Source organism: Podarcis filfolensis (assembly GCF_964270895.1).
Source record: "Podarcis filfolensis genome assembly, chromosome: W".
Taxonomy (NCBI): Eukaryota; Metazoa; Chordata; class Lepidosauria; order Squamata; family Lacertidae; genus Podarcis; species Podarcis filfolensis.
The window spans coordinates 19627474-19650448 of NC_139619.1; the positions used below are offsets into that span (position 1 = coordinate 19627474).

General features: G+C 41.9%; 1 protein-coding gene across 1 annotated transcript in view; it reads left to right on the forward strand.

Moving 5' to 3' along the window:
* Positions 1–4086, forward strand: part of LOC310753766 (cathepsin L2-like) — a 73604-nt gene extending 69518 nt beyond the window's left edge. The window contains 1 exon segment of the mRNA XM_083595108.1: positions 3942–4086. Coding sequence (XP_083451234.1) covers positions 3942–4041 — 100 coding nt within the window. The 3' untranslated portion in view covers positions 4042–4086.
* The last annotated feature ends 18889 nt before the right edge of the window (positions 4087–22975 follow it).

Here is a 22975-nt window from a genome sequence, read left to right on the forward strand (position 1 = left end):
AACTATATACACAAGGGCCACAGAATGAGACTGAATTAGATCAATTTTTGAGAAAAAATGGACTACAAAAAATCTCTCAAGAAAATAAGATAATGTTGAGTTATAAAATTTCAGAACAGGAGGTAGAAGGTGCCATTCAGAATATGCAGCTGGGTAAATCTCCAGGGCCAGACGGTTTAACCTCCAAATACTACAGATCTTTGAAAGACTGGTTAATTCGGCCACTAAAGGAGGTCTGTAATGAGATTTTAGAGGGGGAAAAGGCACCGGAGTCGTGGCAGGAAGTTTACATTACACTTATACCGAAAACTGAGTCTGAAAAGACGCAACTTAAGAACTACCGCCCCATATCCCTGCTTAATGTGGATTATAAAATATTTGCTGACATTTTGGCTAACAGGCTAAAAAAAGTATTGCTAGAAGAGATTCATAAGGACCAAGCTGGCTTTCTCCCAGGAAGACACTTGTCTGATAATACGAGGAATATAATTAATATTTTGGAGAAGCTGCAAGTGAACATAAACACAAAAGCAGTTTTAATTTTCATAGACGCGGAGAAAGCCTTTGACAACATTTCTTGGAGTTTTATGAAGAAAAATCTTCAGGGGATGGGGGTGGGCCAAGGGTTTGAAAATGGTATAAGTGCAATTTACTCAGAACAAAAGGCTAAACTAATTGTTAATAACGTGGTGACAGAGGAATTTAAGATAGAGAAAGGTACACGACAAGGGTGCCCAATCTCCCCATTACTTTTTATTTCTGTCCTGGAGGTTTTATTAAATATGATTAGAAGGGACCATCTGATTAAAGGTATTCAGGTCGGAGCTAAACAATACAAATTGAAGGCTTTTGCAGATGACCTAGTCTTAACGTTACAGGAGCCAGAATCTAGTACGAAAAGAGTATTAGAACTGATTCAAGAATTTGGTCAGGTGGCAGGATTTAAGTTGAACAAGTCAAAAACCAAAGTCCTAGAGAAAAATTTAACACCGATTGAGAAAGAGAGGTTTCAGAAGGAGACAGGCTTAACATTGGTTAAGAAAGTAAAATACCTGGGGGTTAATATGACTGCTAAGAACTTGAATTTATTTAAAGATAATTATGAGAAATGTTGGTCAGAAGTGAAAAAGGACTTGGAAATATGGTCTAATCTGAAGCTTTCCTTGTTGGGTCGAATTGCAGCTATAAAGATGAATGTATTGCCAAAAATGTTATTCTTGTTTCAATCCTTGCAAATCTTGGACAAGATGGACTGTTTCAAGAAGTGGCAGAGAGATATTTCTAGATTTGTCTGGCAGGGCAAGAAGCCCAGAATAAAATTTAAAATATTAACCGATGCGAAGGAAAGAGGTGGATTTGCCCTGCCAGACCTTAAACTTTACTATGAATCGGCCGCATTTTGTTGGCTGAAAGAATGGCTGCTTCTTGAGAACACAGACATTTTGGATTTAGAAGGTTTCAACAATGTTTTTGGGTGGCATGCGTATTTGTGGTACGACAAGGTTAAAGCACATAAAGCATTTAAAAACCATATTGTCAGGAAAGCATTGTTTAATGTTTGGACAAGATACAAAGACGTATTGGAGAATAAAACCCCAAGGTGGCTGTCACCAATGGAAGCAAAGGCTCTGAAAAAGTCCAATATGGAGGCCAAATGGCCGAAATATTGGGAAATACTGGAACAAGAAGGAGACAAATTGAAATTGCAGAGTTTTGAGAAATTAAAAGATAAGGTGCGAGATTGGCTTCATTATTATCAAATAAGTGAGGCCTACAATTTGGACAAAAAAATTGGCTTCCAGGTGGAAAAATCAAAATTGGAAACTGAACTGTTAGAACCCAAAACTAAAACACTTTCAAGAATGTATAACTTGCTGCTAAAATGGAACACGCAGGATGAAACGGTTAAATCCGCAATGATTAAATGGGCACAAGATATCGGTCATAACATTATGTTTGCTGACTGGGAACAGTTGTGGACCACAGGTATGAAATTTACGGCATGTAATGCCCTAAGAGAGAATATTATGAAAATGATATACAGGTGGTACATGACACCAGTCAAGCTTGCAAAAATATATCATTTGCCCGATAACAAATGTTGGAAATGTAAAGAAAATGAAGGTACATTCTTTCACCTTTGGTGGACGTGCCCAAAGATTAAGGCTTTCTGGGAGATGATATATAATGAAATGAAAAAAGTATTTAAATATACCTTCCTGAAGAAGCCAGAGGCCTTTCTCTTGGGCATAGTCGGCCAATTGGTACGAAAGAAGGACAGAACTTTCTTTATGTATGCAACAACAGCAGCAAGAATACTTATTGCAAAGTATTGGAAGACACAAGAACTACCCACCCTGGAAGAGTGGCAGATGAAGATGATGGACTATATGGAACTGGCGGAAATGACTGGCAGAATCCGAGACCTGGGAGAAGAGGTGGTGGAGGAAGACTGGAAGAAATTTAAAGTTTATCTTCAGAAATACTGCAAAATTAATGAATGTTAAAATTATGTTTGGATTGGCAATAAGTGGTAATTAGCTACAAAAAGTTAACAAGAATATGTAAAAAATGAATTGATAAATGGATGAAAATATGGAGTTATAATATGCTATGATATGGAGTTAAGATAAATGAATAAGGGTAAGGATTTGCTGAATTGATTATGTAAACGGGAATACAAAAGGGGGAGGTGTGAGGAGGTCAATGAAACAAGCAAATGAATTTAAAGATACAAAAAAAAAATGGATTTGTTTTTTAACTTTTTCTTGTTTATCTGTTTTTTGTATTTTGTATTGCTTTTTCTATGACTTTTTGTATTTTTTGTACTTTTTTATTTTTTTATTTTTTCTTTTCTGTTGTTTTCACATTCTGTAAATCTTCGGGTTTTTTTTGTAAAACCTTAATAAATATCTTATAAAAAAAAAAAGGAATTACTGCGTCAGAACCGCAGCCTGCAGCGTCGCCTGGCTAGGGCTAAGGAGCGCTTAGATAAGTCGAAGTCCCCTTGTCAACGCTCTCGCGAGGGTAGGCGTAGGCATAGGTCACCTGTTTCGAGTTCATCAGACAGCTCCTCCAGCCCTGATTTGCGCAGAACACGTCGCAGGAAGAAGAGGTATTGCAGATCGATGAAGCATGGGCCTAAGTGCAAGAGGGACTCCTCAGATTCTTCAGAACTTTCAGGTACGTGTGATTCCTCCAGTGGCGAGTAGGAAGAACAGTGCAAAGGGTGCAAACGGTGCAAAGTTACTACCCACAAGGCCCCTGGCCTGCCTAGTTGGATTTGGGAACGTCGCACCCGGCGCCATCGCCGTGCCTTTGGAGCCAAGGAGCCATGTGGGGAGGATGGGCTTGATGCAAAAGGGAAGGTGCGGGTGTCTAACTTCAAGACCACGGATCAGCCTCCTGGCATCCGGCTTAAAAAAAATATACGCAATCGCATTCTAAATGGGGAATTTGTGGACTTGTTTGCCCTGCTCTCCCCCCCTTCTGTTCCATAACAATTTAAAGAAACATTATAGTATGATGAACTCGCGAGCAGGATTTGAGATATGAGCAACAGAAGTAATTAGATTATAATACTGTGGTTATGTTTTAATAGAAGAGAGGGTGTAGCAGAAGGAGAAAAACAACTCCTCCATGGAAAACTGTGGGAAGCAGATAAAAAAATCAAGAAAAGATGAAATTGTGTTTTGACTGTATATGCTAAACATCTGGAAACTTAACAAAATATAATTTTTTAAAAGAGATTTCACCCCCTTAATAATATAAAGCGGTATGGAAATGAAAACACTACTATTACTACTACTGACAATATATAGTAATGATGGTGATAATAACTTTGAGGGTTTGGGGGGCTTTTTTTTACAATCAAGTGGTATATAAATTGCATGAAATAAAATAATGTTCTGATTCCTCCTTTCTCTCTCTTTCTCTGTCAGCTGGTCTGAGAAATGGGGAGAGCAAGGCTACATGCGATTGGTGAAGGGCACTGGCAATCACTGTGGCATAGCCAATCAAGCCAGCTACCCCGCCCTGTAAGCGTCTCAAGAGCCAGGATCCCACCCCTCCTGACCTGCCCCACCTGAACCTTCTCAGGTTTGCACAGCTATAAATCCTCAATTGTTAAACATGCAATTTCACGGTCACCAAGAAAAGCTGAAATTGCAAAGGAAATCATGTACTATTATTACCTGCTGGGCTTCCTGACTCTGCCCTGTTCCTTAGTTGTTGTTTTTAAATGTCTGTGTCCTGCATATAATTCTGATGCACATGTTATCCTTGTACTGCTTTCTATTTGGCAGCGACAACCTGCATTTTGTTGTCTTATTAAATAAATGTGGAATTCTGAAATGCCTGTTGTTGCCGGAAACTGTGATGAACTGCTTGGGGAAAGTGGCAAATGAATATTTTAATAACTCAGTCGGTAGAGCATGAGAATCTCAGGGTCATGAATTTGAGCCCCTCATTGGGCAAAAAGATTCCTGCATCGCAGGGGCTTGGACTAGACTCTATTATAAATGAATGCCATCTGATTGATACAGAATTTGACCACACTTGGATTTCCTACACCCACCTACACACCCTGGGGATGTTTGGAAGTTAACACTTAGTTAACAATGCTTTTCTAGCACTTGCTGTATTTCAGTTTGACGTGTGTGTGTGTGTGTGTGTGTGTGTGTGTAAGTGCTTCAAGGAAGGTGAACATAGCATGAAATGTGGTCCAGCTACCACCAGAGCAGCAGGGCCACAGGTTTATAACTGGATTCCTCTACAAACAGTATGGCCTTTCTACATTGAGGACATCGTTCTTGCTGTCTATCCTGACATGTTATGACATAGAATTGTAGAGGGACCCCGAGGGTCATCTAGTCCAACCCCCTGCAATGCAGGAATCTCGACTAAAGCATCCCTGACAGATGGCCATCCAACCTCTGCTTAAAAACCGCCAATGAAGGAGAGCTCATCACCTCTCGTGGGAGTCTTTCACTGTCAGAAAGTTCTTCCTGATGTTTAGTTGGAATCTCCTTTCTTGTAACTTGAAGTCATGGGTTCGAGTCCTACCTTCCAGAGCAGGACAAAACAAGCTTGCTGCATCTTCCATATGACAGCCCTTTAGATGTTTGGAGATGGCTCTCATATCTCCTCCCAGCCTCCTCTTTCCCAGGCTAAAGATACCCAGCGCCTTCAACCATTCTTCATAAGACTTGGTTTCCTTAACCTTGATCATCTTGGCCTCCCTCCTCTGCACACCTTCCAGTTTGTCAACATCCTACTTAAATTGTGGTGCCCAGAACTTGACGCAGTATTCCAGGTGTGCTCTGACCAAGGCAGAATAGAGCAGGACTGTGACTTCCCTTGATCTGGACACTAGACTTCTGTGGATGCAGCCCAAAATAGCATTCGCTCCCCCACGCCCCCTGCTGCATCACACTGTTGTTAAGCTTGTGGTCCACTAGGACTCCTAGTTCCTTTTCTCGTGTACTACTGAATGCCAGATGTCCCCCATCTTATATTTGTGCAGCTCTATACTTGGGCAGGTTTATTTTTTTTACTTTTGTGTATGCAAACCACTTTGAGATCCTTTAGTATTATTTCAATTTAAAGACCACTTTATCTATATTTTGTTGGCATCCATCTGTCTTGAGAAACATTGGAGTATGCCTCTAGGGGGTGAAGTCAAACTGCGCTAGCAGCACCAAAGTGACCCCCACAGGGAGCAAGTCTGGGCAGTGTTCCTGAAGGTCCTGGGCTGTCCAGATGACAAGACCTCCCTCTCGGCCTCGCAGAGCAAGATGTTGGGCACCAGCTTGGCTCCAAGAGTTTAGGCAACATGATGACCATATACATATGTAATAGACAATCTTTATAGAAATCCTTCAAACAATAACAAATTCAAAATGAAATCTTAGATTCAAAGTCTCTGAAAGTCTTTAAATGAAGTGAGGTAGTGACTATATTATTACATGAGCACTGTTCCACAGCATTTGATATTTTTATTCACATATATTCATTTGAAATAAGATGAGTTTACGCAAGAACTACCAACTGTGGAAGATGGCAGATGAAGATGATGGACTTTTTGGAGCTAGCCGACCTGACCGGAAGAGTCCGCGACCAGAATGAGGAGTAGTATCAGGAAGAATGGATGAAATTTAATGACTATTTGGTTAAAAACGTTAAGTTAAATTAATTGGGAAAAGCTTGCAATTACTAGTTAGGCTTAGGATTTAAATAAGTAATGTGATGAATTATTATGTTTAATGCTGAATTGGGAAGAAAGAGTGATGTTAAGTGATTAAGTTAAGATTATAAGAACCTTGATTTGGAAAACCGTTAAAATGATATGCATTGAAATTCAACTAGGGGGATACGAGGAAGTCACTTAACTATGTTAGGAAGATTAGTTTCAGTAAGGTTATGATTTATGTTTGTCTGTTTACTTGTTAGTGTGTTTTTTAATTTTGTGAAAATCAATATTTTTTTGGGGGAAAAAATTGAAATAAGATGAGTTTATGAAACAATTCTTTATTCTCCCACCACGCTGACAAAGATCTATGAAACAGCAGTCAATATCCGGAATCTCTGTTCAGTGTTGGACATTATAGTTGCTGAATACACAAAGCTTCACAGCTTATCTTTCATCGTAGAAAGTTTGGTACCTTGCTTCATTTAAAGACTTTCAGAGACTTTGAGTCTAAGATTTCATTTTGAACTTGTTATTGTTTGAAGGAATTCTATAAAGATTGCCTATTACATATGTATATGGTCTTTGTGTTGCCTAAACATTGTTGACGTTCTCTTTTGCAACACAGGGGTTTGTTTGGATACTTACTGGCTGCAAGAGTTGCCATCCAGCCATCTTTGGGACTCCACTCCAGGTTTGTGTAGTGTTTACTCCGTAGCCTTTTCTTCTCCTGAAGATATCCTGCAAGGCAGTGGAGGTTTAGGCTATGCAGCATTTCTGTATTACAGCGGAAGCTTGGGTTGCGAACATGATCCGTGCGGGAAGCACGTTCGCAACCCGCAGTATTCACAACCCGCATCGCCGCATCTGCGCACACACGGGTTGTGATTCGGTCAGGTTTTTACCCACCAAAAAACCAGCCGTCTGGAGGGGTCCTTCTTAGTTAAGTTGTAAGCTTGGAAAATGCTGCATATTAAGTGTTTTACATAAATTGAGTTTTGATGACTCTTTCAAATAGGATTCTAAGCTGCACAAACACTGTTTCCTGAATTCTGAAGGAAGATGCAGCGGATAATACTGACAATCACATTTGTCTTGTCACCCGGTTTCCCTTCACAAGAGGACATTGTTTGGTTCAACGGTTCAAAAGGTATGGCAGGAAGAGAGGCAAGGAGGTCAACTTCCCAACTGATGGGAGAGGCTTGGCAGTTTGGCTGCTTTGCTGCTCCAAAGATGCAAACAAATTCTCCAGAGCTCCATGAGGTACAGCACCTTGCTTCCTGGAGCAACTCTTGCCATAGCATCCAGAGGACCCCTTTCCAACCTTTTAATACCATATTGGGTTAAAACTGGTGGGATCCACCAGTCCTAAAACTCTTACTTAGCAGCTCCTGTGGTCCCCTTTAATTTGTGTTGCGGTTAATTTGGGAGCATCACTGCACATTTCAGTGCATTGTGCAGAATTATCAACAGTTGGAACAAATCTTCTACTGCCCAAATTCCAGGCTTGGGGTGCCTATCAGTAACAACAACAACAACAACAACAACAACAACAACAATTGTATTATTAAGTGGGTCTGGGAAGGTTCCCTCGCGGTCCCAGAAAATCATAGCAAGGTCACACTGAAAAATTTTATAGTGGATTAGGCATTGGTGATATTGTCCTGGTTCAAAGGCCATATGAATGATATCCTTGATGTTCCCCATGTAGACTTAGTACCTGAGCAGCAGACTGAGCAGACACAGTCTATACCACTAGGGCAAGAGGCAGTGAAGGAACTCAGCCCAGCTAACCCAGACCGCTGCGTATAGGGCAGTATATAAATTCTAATAATAATAATAACCTCACAGGGTCATTGTGAGAATAGAAAGCTGAGAGGTGATATGAGAGCCACCTTCAAATATCTGAATAACTTCATATGGAAGAAAAGCAAGCTTGCTTTCTGCTGCTCCAGAGAGGAGGACCTGAATAACTGATTCAAATGACAATAAAGGAGATCCCAACTAAACATTAAGATGAACATTCAGACAGTAAAAGCTGTTGGACAGTGGAACGGACTCCCTTGGAAAGTGGTGGCCTCTCCTTCCTTGAAGGTTTGTAAACAGAGGCCAGAGGACCATCTGTCAGGGATTCATTAGCTGTGGTTCCTGCATTGTAAAGGTTTGGACTAGATGATCCTTTGGAGTACCTTCCAAATCTATAATTCTATGATTGTAAGAAAGTAGGAGTTCTTTCTTGTATTCCACTTGTAAGCTCTGGAATAAAAGATAAGTGCTGCAAGCTTCTCTCTTTCTCTGATGCGATACCATGCAATTGTTGTATATTATTAATCGTTCCCCCCTTCCATTGTTCTTTTTTTGGGGGGTGGAGGGAACACAGGAGTTCCACTAGACTAGCAGTATGCCAGCCTTGGGGCGTCTGAAATCCTCTTGCATTGCCCTGTCCCTGAAGGCAATTCCATGGTGGGATGGAAAATGAGCAGCACGTTACACAGGATTTTGAAGGCAGTGAGAAGAGATGGCAGCCTTGTTTTGCAGAACGCCAGCCTGGCTCAGAATGGGGAATACAGTTGCCATGTTCTCACCACTGGGTGGTTGCTGCGGATAATTCATCTGAAGCTGGGCTGTGCGTAGAAAAAGTCAATTACAGCCACATTCCTTGTGTCTGTGTCTCAAGTTCTTGATGTTTGGTCTTTTGTGACTTTGCCCATCTCTGGTTGATTCCCCACCAGAGTCTAACTAAGAGTCTGCCTTTCTGTAATCCAGGATTTCCCAAACTTGGGTCTCCAGCTGTTGTTGGACTACAATTCCCATTATCCCTAGCTGCAGGACTAGGATAATGGGAACTGTAGTCCAAAAACAGCTGAAGACCCAAGTTTGGGAAACCCTACTTTGAATTGGTTGGAAGAGGAATTAAAATTCAGCGTAGCACTTAATTGCATGCTATCGTGCAATGCCTTTCCCATGACCAAGATTCTTCTATAGTATTTTCTTAGAAATAGGTCCTGCTCACCAAAGGCCCCTGCAATGTTTATTAGAAGCTTGCTCCTTGAGTCTTCTTCATGTTAAGGCATCGGCTGCCCCTTAATTTGGTCTGGTCTTGGTCTGTGGGAGGTGACTTAAATCACTAAGCTTCTTTCAGTTTTTTAAAATTGGAAAAGAGGGGGATTTGCGGGGGGGGGGGGGGGTAAATTAGGAAACAAGAGGAAACAAGTACCTGTAATCTGCCACTTGGGGTGCTGATGACGGGAAAATGGGAACAGAATAAGTAAAGGCATAAAAGGGAGCAATTCAGCAGTGCTTTTGCTTTTGCAATTGGTTATAGAAGCCACAAGGAATAAGCTTCTAATTAAAGGCACAGTAGGGTTCAAAAGTTATAACGTCCACAGGAATTTACCCTTATCCATGGTAACAACCTAATGATTTGGTTTTTGTTTCAACTTACCATATACCATAATTGGCAGGGAAGGTAAATGTCACAGAAGTCCCCCTTTTTAAAAAAGTGGGTTTCATACTTATGAATATCCTATTGCATCAGCTGGGTAACAATTTTTCTTTTCAGTTTCCTAGTCTCAAACTCAACAAAGTTGCCAAATGACACCAGTACCTCAATTACTGTTTCTGCACTTTCTTTTGAGAGAATCACATTTCCCACAGTGGCATTATTCCCTGTGTTTGTGGTGTTTATTATGTTAAAAATCCATTTACACTTTGTTCAAGACTGCTTTCAACCATTTTTAGGGTGGCTTCTAATGCCTGTTTAGTTCTTTTGCATATTTCTTGTAGGACTGCTGTCCAAAAGGGTTGGATTTTGGGGCAATCCCACTACATGTGGAGGTATGTGCCTGTAGAGCTGCAGCCTCTCCAGCCTTTTGGTGAGGTTCCTGGGTGTAACAGCACTGATTTCTGTGGGGTTAGGTACCATCTATAAGTAAGTTCCCTTCTTTTAGCTAAGATTTATTTAAAGGGAGGTTTAGACCACATTTTAGTCTATTGGGTAGGGTTTATTTAGCAGCCTAGGTCGTGCTCCCATTTTTTTTTTTATTGTGTTGATGGATTCTGGAGCAGTATCTTGTATACTGTGGATACCATCTTCTAGTCATGTCCCTCTGCTGTCAGGTTAAGATTTTCAAATGTGTTCAAGGGCCTTGTGCTGGACCTGGGGGGGGGGGGTTTACCAAGAGGCGTGGTCAGAGTCCGGTCCTGGGTCGAGGGTCTGGAGACTGTCCACCAAGGGCGAAGCAGGGTCCAAAGCAGGAAGCCGGGCGTGGTCAGGAACTCCGGAAGAACAGGTCTGGGTGCTGGCAGAAACAGGTTTCCAATGGCGTTGCTCCCGCAACCTGGGACCAGGCTGACTGGCCTTTATCTTCTCTGAGGCCAGGGGCGGTCCCGGCCCACAGGTGACCCGCCTCTCCTGGCCTTAAGGCGAGCACTCCTCCTGAGAGAACCCAGTTCCCTCCGCCTCTGTGCCCTGAGGCTCACCTTCCCCTGACAGGGCTGGGAGAGGCGCACCTGTAGGCAATGGGTCCTCAATCACCTCCGGAGCCAGAGTGGATTCATCTGGTGTCTGCTCCTGAGGATCCGGCACAGGTGCAGGTGCTTCAGATTCAAGGCCCTGCCCCGGCTCAGCCGGCCCTGGAGACGGGGACTCCTGTGCAGGCTGGGATTCCTCTGGTTCAGCCTCTGAATCAGACTCCCAGGCCATCACATAGACAAAGCTACTGTTAGGTGGATTTGTAATTGGTTGACAGGCCGAACCCAAAGAGTGCTCATCAGTGGCTCCTCTTCATCCTGAAAGAAATGACTATTGGGGTTCCACAAGGTTTTGTCCTGGGCCTGGTGCTATTCAATACTGATAGAAAGGGAGCGCGGGAAACCTCGTCAGGGTTTTCCGAACAACACAGGGGCTTGGGGGAGTCGCAAAGGCACTGCACCCCCCAAAAAATCTCAAGGGGGATACCCTTGAGGGATGGCTAACTGGCAGCGCGGAAGCGGTCCGGCCGTTTTTTTTGGGTTTTTTTTTTTTGAAGAGCTCGAAGACGACGGGACTGCAAGCGCAAGAGGAAGGTACCGACCCTGTGCTGTGATGCCTCTGGCTCTCTCTAGAGAAAGCGGCGAATCTCCAAAAATGTAAGAACGGACCCTTAGTGTGAGAGAAGTATTTTAAAATTAAAATCTTTAAGAACACACTAAGTGAACGCTGGATGTTGAAGGATTAAATTAAGGAATTCATCCCGGTGGAGGAGTTAAAATGGCGCGGGATACAAAGTCGCAGGAGTAAAGAAAGGAAGCAGCTTCTTGCCTGACTGCGTGAGTACATAACAAAAGCCTAAGGCAGCCTCTGTCGAGGCAAATAGACTTTTGAATTTGTAAAACAAAGTGACAGATTAAGGACTATCCAGAGACTTTGTTGTTCCCTCTCGGTGAGAGAGATAATTAGAAACGTAATAACCACAGAGCTGTTTGAAAGAGCAGCTTGAGATGACTAGTAGAAGCTTAACTTAAAAGAAAATAGGGAGAGCTAGGAACCTGCATTAAAAACAACAAAGTTACAGTAAAGATAAGAATAAGGGAAGATTGGCAGAAATGTCTCTTCTCTTTTAAATAAGAACTGCCTAAGAAAAAAGGTTATATTTGACTGCAATGATCTGGGTACTCTTTTGATCCTTACTGCTAAAAAACTGGACTTAAGTTAACCCCCTCCTTCCCGTTTTTCTTTTTCGTTGTTTCTTTTTTATCTCTGGGAAAGATTCACTGTTAAGCGTTGGAGCTAGAAAAAACCAGAAATAATTGGAATGCGGAAAATATCAAAGAACTGACTAGAGACTTTGAATACCTTTGTGCTGGAAAAGCAAAAGTTAAAGAGTAACCGCGTTCATTTATTTCAATAGAGCTGCAGTCAAGAAGACTGTGAAAAGACTTGAAAAGGCTGCAAGGAGAAGAGAAAAGAATGACTGCATGAAAACCTCACCTCCTCTTGCTCTCTGTGTGATTAAAAGAGACTATATTTAGAAGGGGGATGTATAAGGATCGTCGAAGGGCTTTAAGAGATAAAGGAAAGAGGAGTATAAAGAATCATTAAAGTTAAAATCAGCTCTACTTCCCTGCCTCCTCCTCGGCATATTAAGTGAACAAGCCACCACCCTTCCATCCTCCCCTGTATTAGGTTATTTTCGAAACTTTACCCAATTTTCTTTCACTAAGTAGTATAAAGGACCTGGGGACTATTGAATTATACCTGCTTTTTTGTGTTGTTTTTTTTTTTTGTCTGTTTTTTGGAGGGACTCCCTAAATTCTTCCACTTTTACAACTGCTGAAGCGACAGGGATTGGCTCTGCAGGAGGGTATTTTGATACGGACTGAGTTGGAAAGAGATGGAAGATTCTAGATTTTGACCCCAGTGGCGAAGATTGGAAATTACACCTACTCTCTGCTCCAAGCTTTGATATATTGAACTCACCTTTTTCATCATAATTTAAATTCCTTTTCTAAACTAAATCATTTTCGACCTTGCAAAGTTGAATGAACTCTGGATTCACTTAAGGACTTTAAACATTGAGGATATTTGCATAATTGGATACCTTTGTGAAACAAATTACGATTCTATATTTTGAGGTCCTATTTGGGGGGGGGGGGCTCCGACGAGACAACAATCGTGGAAGACTCTAGTGGGATTGAGCCGACAAGTGGCGGAAGACACCAGAACCATCTAGAACTGATTAGGATTGATTAGGACTACTTGAAAATTATTCTTTGTTTATAGGAATATTATTCTTCCCTACTTGTTTGTTTGCTTTCCCCCCCCCCTTTTTTCTTTTTTTTTCTATCCGAAAATATTACGCAAATAGGGCTATATTTCGAATAGTCAAAACTGCTTGGTTTCCTTTAGGGGAACAAATTAAGTCTTATTAGAGGATTACGTTTGGGGTTGTTTTTTTTTTTGGTTTTTTTTTTCCTGTGGGAAAGATTTTTAATTCAAATCCTAAAGTTTCTAATGCTGTGCGTCCGGACTAAAATATAATCTATATAAGGTGACCTAAGGTAATAGACATTTCAGCGTTAGTAGATATATTGTGGATTCAGAGAAGAAATTATGGAACACTCTGTGTTTATATGATGTTTATTATTTAGATTCGATTGGGCTTGGTCTGCACTTTTGGGCTTGGTCTGCACTTTTGGTAACAAAGACTCTACTCGGGTCTGGAATTCTGGGAGGAAGATATTGGAAGGTACAGGATTTAGACAGAGCAAGAGAGAGAGATTGTGCGCCCTCTAAGGGAGAGGTTAGGTAATAAAACTGACAATCTGGGAAAATAATGTAAAATGTCGGGGAAAAATGGGGAAAAGGTAGGAGGGACCCCTGGGGAAAGGAAAGCATCTCGACAAGAGGAAATCAAAGATTTAGATATCTTGTGGCTAAAGATCAAAGAGGAATTTAAACAAAGCGAGGTGCATATGGAAAATAAATTAGGAGAGGTGCAGGAGAGGATAGACAAGAAAATAGAAGGGGCCGTAGGAGAACTCTCTAGTAAAATTCAAGATCTGACAGTTAGGTCAAAATCAATTGAAGAAGCAAATAGGAAAATTCAAAAGGAGATGAGAGAACAAAAGAAAGAGACAGAAAAAATAAAGGAGGAAATAAGAGAATGGAACAATAGACAAGACCAACTGTCAGACAGCTTAGCCATGGTAGAAATGCGGCAGAAACAGTTTAACTTAAAATTTAGAGGAGTTGGCGAAGAAGCAAATGAGAATGTGAAAGGAAAAATGATTAGAGAGCTTTCTAAATGGTTAGAAGTAAAAGAGGAGGAGGTGGCCTACACGATAGATAAGGCATTCAGAATTAGAGGGAAAACGCAGCAAGCGAAATAAAAAAAACTTGCTGGCGACTGCTTAGTGGTCTTCAATTCAGTTGATATGAAAAATACGATTCTAAGATTGAGCTATAAAAAAAAACTAATAATTGAAGGAAGACCTATGGTTATATATAAAGAAATTCCAATCAGGTTCTTATGCAAAAGGGACGGATACAGACAAATAGCAAGTGTCCTGAGAAGGAATGCCATACTTTATAGATGGGAATTTCCAGAATATGGAGAGAGTCAGAACTTACAGGGTTAAGAAGTTCTGAGTGACGTCTCACATTCTGAGGCGTGGTTTAGAATACTGAGGGGAGTGTTCTACTCTGTCTCTCAGAGAGTGCGTTGCTCCGTTGGGAGAGAGGAGCAAGATGTGTGCTCTGTCACCAGGAGAGTTATGAACTGTTGTTTTTGCTACGAGAATAAAGCTATTTGTAAGATAAGGAAGACACCGTGCGTCACGCCTGATTTAATACACACACACGGCAACAGCTTCTGTTTCTACGCTGCATATGCACTCTGCTGAAGCTGTGAGGAGCCCTTTGGAGCAGAGCAGCGCAGCGGAAGCGTGTGGACTCCGGGGGCAAGCAAAGCTACTAATCAATCATCCCATAGGTTATGGAGTTGTCAGCAACGCTGTGAAGCAAGCTGTGTTCGTGCCAGTGTGTGTGCTGCGGCCAGCTGAAGAGACACTGGAGAAAAGCTGAAGCCAGCTGGAGCTAAGCCTATGTTTGAGGCAGGGAGCTCGCTGGGGAGATCTGCGCTTGAACCGTGTGCGAGAAGAAGCTACTACTGTTCGTAAGTAAGCTGGGCCCCGGGGGAGAAGATGGCAGACAGCCATGAATCGTACTCAGTCCCTTTTGAAAAGGTGGACGGGAAGGAGCCCTGGGTCGCGTGGCAGGCACTGAAGACGGCATGTCAGGCCACAGTGGGAGCCAGACCAGAGGGGGCTAGAAGCTGCCCAGAGGGAGCACCAAGCCCAGAAGGGGCTGAGGGACACCCAGAAAGCCCAGTGGGGGCTGGGACTGTGTCTGAAAGCTGTGCACCCAGGAGTGGGGGTGCAGGCCAGATAGGCCATTCCAAGGGTCTTGAGAGTGCCCAGGCTGTTTGGCAGGAGCTGGAGAGGGTTTGCAGAGAAACCACAGCGGAAGCCAAAAGCCACGTCCCCAGTTGCAGAAAAGCCTCAAGAAGAGCTGCTGGCAAGGTTGGGGGGGCAGAGAAGACCAAAGGCAAGTTTGCAAAGTTTTCCACTCGTCGTTGCTTTGTTTGCAATTCCCCTGACCATCTGCGCCGCTGCTGCCCACAGAGAGCAAGGGAGACAGGGCAGGATGTTTCCAAGGTCGCTTCCCATGGGAACCAGCCGGGTTTCCATGGCAACCAGTCCAGCAGAGGAGGCAGGCGTGGGAAGACGCAGAGACGACCAGAGGGGGAAGACGGCGTTTATCAGCTATCTGCTTCGATGGCAGTTTTAGAGGACACCTGCAAATGCCCCAAGGACGGGGGCAGCGGGAAGTCTGTTGCTAAGGCAACAACGCTGCGTTGGGTTGTAGACTCTGCTGCAAATAAACATCTCGTGACTGAGACACCTGGTGTCAAGATAAGGAACTGCAGGGCTGTTTCAGCTGGGAAATCAGTGTGTTTTGCTGATGGGTCACAGAGACGTGTAACCAATGTGGGAAATGTGTTTGTTTCTGTTTTACAGGCGCAGCTGGAAGTCTACGTGTCGCCAGGGATAAAACATTGTCTTTTATCTGTACCTTGTCTCTTACAGGAGGGCTATATGGTTTGTTTTGAGAAGAATGTCTGTACAATTTCCAGAGGGGGGAAGCAGCTAGTACGTGTTGAGAGAAATCAGAACAACCTCTTTGTTCTGGAAACATCTCTGGAGGGTGAGGGGAATGCTGGCAAAGCCACCATTCACACTCATGTTTCATGTGCTTGCGTGTGGCACAAGAGAATGTCACATGGCCCCTGTGAAGACATTCAGATGTTATCAGAGTGCACCAAAGGGTGCAAGGTGAGAGAATGTGGTGAATTTCTAAATTGCAGGGCTTGCAGGAAAGCCAAGAATAAGGGATACAGTTATCCCAGGGTGGAGAGAGTAACCACAAAGCCTTTTGAGCTTGTGCACGCAGACCTTTTTGGTCCCATGCCACAGCCAAGTCTGGGCAAGGCCAAGTTTCTGCTGACGCTGACAGATGATTTTACGCAGAACTCATGGGCGTTCACGCTGAGAACGAAGGAGGACGCAACGCAACTGATCAAGGATTGGGTTGCAGAGGTGGAACTAAGGTTCTCCACCAAGGTGCAGGGGTTCAAGTGTGACCGAGGTTCAGAGGTCACTGGGTCTGCTCTAAAGAGGTTCTTTCGCCAGAGAGGGATACGTCACAAGGTGACTTCTCCTCAGGAGAGTGGCGTGGCAGAGCTGAGGAGTAAAGCTCTGGTTCAAGCATCAGAGATTCTACTGTGTGACTCTGGTTTGCCTCAAAGTTTTTTGGGGGAGGCGGTAAAGACGGCCAATTTCACGATGAACAGGTGCTACAATTCAGTGGTAGGTGACACCCCGTATTTCTTGCTCAACGGACAGAGACCGCAGGTGCATTTCTTCCGTTCGTTTGGTTGCAGAGCCTTGGTGCCTGTACCAAAGTTTCAGCAGCAAGAGAGTGGCCCAAGGTACCAGGAAATGATCTTCTGTGGGTATGAACCTGCGACAAAGGGGTGGAGATTTGCATGGCCAGAAGGTGATCAGACCAAGCTTCTGATCAGTAAACATGCTGAGTTCTATGAGCAGCAGGATAGTAGGGCAAGGCGCAAAGCGAGCCCTGACGTTCACTCAGATTGTCTGTCTGAATCTGAGGAGGAGGGAGAGCCAGATGATGGGGACCAGATCTATGATCAGGGTCAGCACCAGGGTAGGGCGTCTCCACAGGTTGTTAAAAGAGTGTCCAAGAGTGAGCCCTCATCTCCTGTTAGCATAAAGGAGAAAGCTCACAGACGGTTCAAGTCAGAGGGGGAGTCGTCTGATGAAGAAGACGCACTTGCTGGCCCCAGTGGGTCAGAAGAAGCACCCCAGTTTGTGCCCAGGCGGTCATCTCGGGCAACAAAGGGAATTCCACCTGAGAGGTTTCAGGTCACAAATGCGTGGGTTGGTCTCGCACAGTGCGAACCTGAGATTTGTGAGGAGGTTCAACAGGTGCCTGACAATGATGCCAGGAAGGAGCGAAAGGCAGTGGAGAAGGTGTTGAACACTCAGAGGTCCTCTCAGAAAGTGATACGAGAGGGGGTATGGAGAGAGTCAGAACTTACAGGGTTAAGAAGTTCTGAGTGACGTCTCACATTCTGAGGCGTGGTTTAGAATACTGAGGGGAGTGTTCTACTCTGTCTCTCAGAGAGTGCGTTGCTCCGTTGGGAGAGAGGAGCAAGATGTGTGCTCTGTCACCAGGAGAGTTATGAACTGTTGTTTTTGCTACGAGAATAAAGCTATTTGTAAGATAAGGAAGACACCGTGCGTCACGCCTGATTTAATACGCACACACGGCAACAGCTTCTGTTTCTACGCTGCGTATGCACTCTGCTGAAGCTGTGAGGAGCCCTTTGGAGCAGAGCAGCGCAGCGGAAGCGTGTGGACTCCGGGGGCAAGCAAAGCTACTAATCAATCATCCCATACAGAAGGGATCACCTTCTATTACAAGGATAAGAGATTTAGATTGATGAATACCCAAGAAGCTGATAAATTCCTGAGAAGATACGAGAAGGAACTTGGGAAAGTGGAAGAAAGGGAAGAGGGAGAGATACACAGAGGAGAGAGAGAAGAAGAGAAGGAAAGAGAAGGGGAAAGAGAAAGGAGAGAGAGGGAAAGAAGAGGAGGAAGAAGAGGAAGAAAACGAGGAAGAAACTACAAGGAACAGGAAAATTAGATTATAAGCTTGTGCACGCGTGCAATACGAATTAAAAAATAAACGCATACGATAATGACTCTTAAAATCCTATCTTGGAATGTGAACGGACTAAATGACAAATCTAAAAGGAATAAAATTCTGAAGGTCTTGGTGAAAAAGAATGTTGATGTGATATGCTGTCAGGAAACACACGTGGCCAAAAAACACAAACATATTTTGATAAACAAAAGGTTGGGGGTTGAATTTATCAATTCAGATATAAACAAAAAAAGAGGAGTGGTGATATATGCAAAAGAAAAAGGGGACCCCAAATTAATATGCAAAGATGAGGAAGGGAGAATCGTGGGGATACAGATTAACCACCAGGGAGAAAAATTAAATGTGGTAAATGTTTATGCCCCAAACACGAATAAAGCAGAATTTTTCAAAAAACTGGAACAAATATTACTGGATTTAGATCCTCATAAATTGATCCTACTAGGTGATTTAAATGGAGTTCCAATACCAGAGTTAGACAGAAGGGCAAAAAAGAAAAAAATGAGTCAAGGGAAACTACCAAGATAATTTAAAAACCTTGAAGAAAACTTAGACTTGACGGACATTTGGAGACACAAAAACCCACTGACAAAACAATTTACATACTTCTCAGAGCCGCACCAGAGCTGGGGTAGAATAGACTAGATTTGGGTATCAAGAGAATTAGTAACAAGAGTTGAAAAATGTGAAATACAACCCAGAACCCTTTCTGATCATAACTCAATATCCTTGGAAATTAAGTGTGGAGTTCAGGATGTGTACAGATGGAGAATGAACGAATATCTATTTGAAAATGAGGAGGTAATTGAGAAGGCCAAAAAAACCTTAAAAGATTTCCTTGACTTAAACCTTAATAAAGAGACAAATATTGACACAGTTTGGGACGCCAGCAAGGCGGTGCTAAGAGGCTTTTTAATTCAACAAAATAGCCATAGGGAAAAAAATAAGAGAACAAAAGAAAGATGAAATCCTGACCCAATTAAGAGATTGTGAGAAAAAATTAATAATAAATCCTAGTGATGAACAGACCAAACAAACATCCAAATTGTTACAATCACAATACTCAATGCTAATCAACCAAGAAGTCGAATGGAGAATCAAATCAATGAGGCAAAAATTCTTCGAATCAGCAAACAAAACAGGGAAATTCCTGGCCTGGCAACTACGAAAAAACAAAAAGCAAAATGTGATTAATAAGATAAAAATAGAAGAAAGGCTTGTGGAAGAACCAAATGAAATAAAGAAAAATTTCCTAAAATTCTTTGAAAAACTTTACCAGAAAGAAGAAGAAGACATAATAGAAATAGGAAAATATCTAGAAAATAACAGAATAACATCTATAACGGAGGAAGAGAAAACCCAACTGAATAAGTGCATAACAGTAGATGAAGTTCAGGAAGCAATAAAGAGAACAAAACTAGGGAAAGCACCAGGTCCAGATGGATTATCGGCCAAATACTATAAAGTTCTTGAAGAATACTTAGCCCTGGTGTTATGTGAGGTAATGAATAATATTCTACAAGGAGGGAAGATACCGGACTCCTGGAAAGATGCTCACATAACGCTGATACCTAAAGCGGACTCAGACAAATTAAACATAAAAAATTACAGACCGATATCACTTCTTAACAACGATTACAAAATATTTGCTGAGATAATGGCAAACAGACTTAAGAATTATCTAAAAAATGCAATACATACGGATCAAGCTGGATCCCTTCCTAACAGACAATTAAAAGACAATGTTAGGCATATAATAAATATCATCGAATACTTGGAAAAGAAGAACGAAATTCCTGCAGCATTAATTTTTATCGATGCAGAAAAAGCATTCGATAATGTATCATGGCGATTCCTATTAAAGTGTATGGAGACAGCAGGGATAGAAGGTGCTTTCATGGAGGGAATCAAAGCAATTTACTCAAATCAAAGAGCCAAACTGATTATTAATAACAACTTATCTGACACATTCGAAATTTCAAAGGGTACGAGACAAGGCTGCCCCTTGTCACCGCTTCTTTTCATAAAGGTGTTGGAAGTAATTGCAAATAAGATAAGGAAAACATCTGAGATACGAGGAATTAGAATTGGGGTGAAAGAATTCAAACTGAAAGCATACGCGGATTACCTGGTAATATCAGTCGAGGACCCGATACAGAGTACTGACAAAGTTCTGGTACTTCTAGAGGAATTTGGGAAAGTAGCGTGCTTCAAGTTAAATAAAACTAAAACTAAAATGATGGTTAAGAATATGGGAGAAGATCTAAGGAGGCAGCTAGAACTCCAGTCGGGAATCAAAGAAGTAAAAAAGATAAAATATCTAGGAGTGTGGCTAACGATGAAAAATATAAACTTAATGGCTGATAACTATACAAACACCTGGAAGGAAATCCAAAAGGAACTAGATACTTGGAATAGGATAAAACTCTCCTGGTCAGGCAGAATGGCTGCAACCAAGATGTGTATACTACCAAAACTTTTATTTTTATTCCAAAATGTCCCAGTGATTAGAGAAAGTGCAATATTTAAAAATTGGCAAAAAATTCTCTCTAAATTTATATGGCAAGGTAAAAGACCGAGAATTAGATTTAAACTGTTAACGGACAGAAAAGACAGAGGAGGATTCTCGGTCCGAAATCTGAGACTGTATTATGAAGCCTCGTGCCTTTGTTGGCTTAGAGAATGGGTCACTTTAAAAAACACAGATCTGCTAGACTTAGAAAGCTTCGATTTAAGATTTGGTTGGCATGCTTATCTCTGGCAGAATAAGGAAAAGGTGCATAAAGGCTTCTCAGACCACATCATCAGAGGAACACTGTTAGAAGCGTGGGAAAAGAATAAAAAACTACTGGAAAAAAATACCCCCTGGTGGCTATCCCCTATTGACATATTAACTACCAAAAAAACAAACATGGAAGGTGAGAGATTGACCTATGAAGACCTCCTGGAAAGATCGGAAAGAGGATGGAAAATTAGATCTTATGAAGAGTTAAAAAGCAAATTAACAGGTTGGCTGCAGTATCATCAAATTAATGCCTTATGGAAGGAAGATAAAAAGATTGGAATGAATGAGAAAAAAATCAAAGTTCCAGGTAGAGATAATAGAAAGTAAAACTAAACTGCTATCTAAAATGTATAATCAGCTATTAGATTGGGACACCAAGGACGAAGAGGTTAAAGAGGTTATGGTAAAATGGGCAATAGACATTGGATATAATTTGGATTTTGAAAAATGGACGAAGTTGTGGACTAAAGGAATGAAATTTACAGCCTGTACTGCCCTCAGAGAAAATATGGAAAAGATGATGTATCGTTGGTACATCACCCCTGTGAAATTGCAAAAAATGTATAAGACTGGCGACAAAAGGTGTTGGAAGTGTAAATCTAAAGAGGGAAGCTTCTACCACATGTGGTGGAAATGTGAAGAAGTTAAAAAAATTTGGGATTCCATCTACAACGAGCTAAAGAAAATACTTAAATACACCTTTGTCAAAAAGCCCGAAGCCTTCCTTCTGGGAATGATCGGAGAGGAGATTAAGAAAGAAGATTATATAATGTTTCAATATGCAACTGTAGCTGCCAGGATTCTGTTAGCACAAAATTGGAAAACCCCAAATACCCCGACCGTTAAAGATTGGCAAATTAAATTATTTGAGTATATGGATCTGGCAAAAATGACGCAGAACATTAGACAGCAAAAAGGTACAAGGTTTATCGACGATTGGTCTAAATTCATATCATATATGGAAACAAATTCTAGAGATATAAAAATCACAGTAGGTTTAATATAACCCTTGCGATGTGTTTACGTTAAAAAATGAAAAACTGCAGAATGGATTTAATATTCACATAACCCAAAACCGAGATGGAGGGAAGTCAAACGTTATTTATTGTTAATTAATGTTTGTTTTTTGGTTGGTCTAGGTGTTTTGTTTTGGTTGATGTTTTCTTTTCTTTTTTTTTTGGTATGTGTTGGCTATTTTTCTTTTTCTCTCTTTGTTGTTGTTTGGTTATAGAAAATGAATAAAAAGAAGTTAAAAAAAAATACTTTTATAAATGATTTGGATGATGGAATAGAGGGCATGCTAATCAAATTTGCAAATGACACCAAACTGGGAGGGGTTGCTAATACCCCAGAGGACAGGGTCAGAATTCAAAATGACCGGAATAGCCTAGAAAGCTCTGGGCCAACACCAACAAAATGGAGTTCAATAGGGAGAAAGGTAAGGTACCACACCTGGGTAGAAAAAATGAAATGAACAGGTGGGGGACACTTGGCTTGAGAACAGTTCCGGTCGATCACGAAAGCGGGCGCAAGCGGGATTCATCTCTCCAGAGAGAATCCGGCTTTCCAGAGGGAAAGGGGGGATTGCTAGGGCGCTGCAACCCCCCAAAATACTCCTGGAGGGAGATCTAGGAGTCAGGATCCCGGCAGAGTAGTTTTTGCGGTCTCTCCGTCGTCAGGTAACCTCTTTTGAGGTGAAGAGAACGGCGGGTATTGAGACGTTGGCACCGCGGGAGGCCATTGTCTACCCTCGGAGAGCGCAGCCCCAGGCTTGCACGCCACAGCGATTGATTCTCAAAGATGAAGAAACCCGAATTTAATTGGAAATATCTATCGGAATAAGAAGAAGATTTGGAGTGATTCGGAAGCAGCAAGGTTCAAAAAGGAGGTCAGCCTCGTCTGAAGTTTAATTTATATGCAAGACTACCCACAGAGCGGAAGGAACAGTGAGTTACCTCAAATGGGAAATATTTTTTATTATTATTTATAACTGACATTTACTTAATTAAAGAACATGGATTGGAGTTGGGAAGAGGTAAAACCCTGAGTAAGAACGCTTTATTTGTCTTTTTGGTGGACCTCTGAGATCGTGGGAAAGAGGAAATTTTTAAAGCATTTTTTTTACTTTCGATTTTAAAAGAACTGCGTAGTCAATTGTTTGGAAGCCTTCCTTTGATGTTTTGGGCTCTTTCTTTTAGTTTTATTTTGG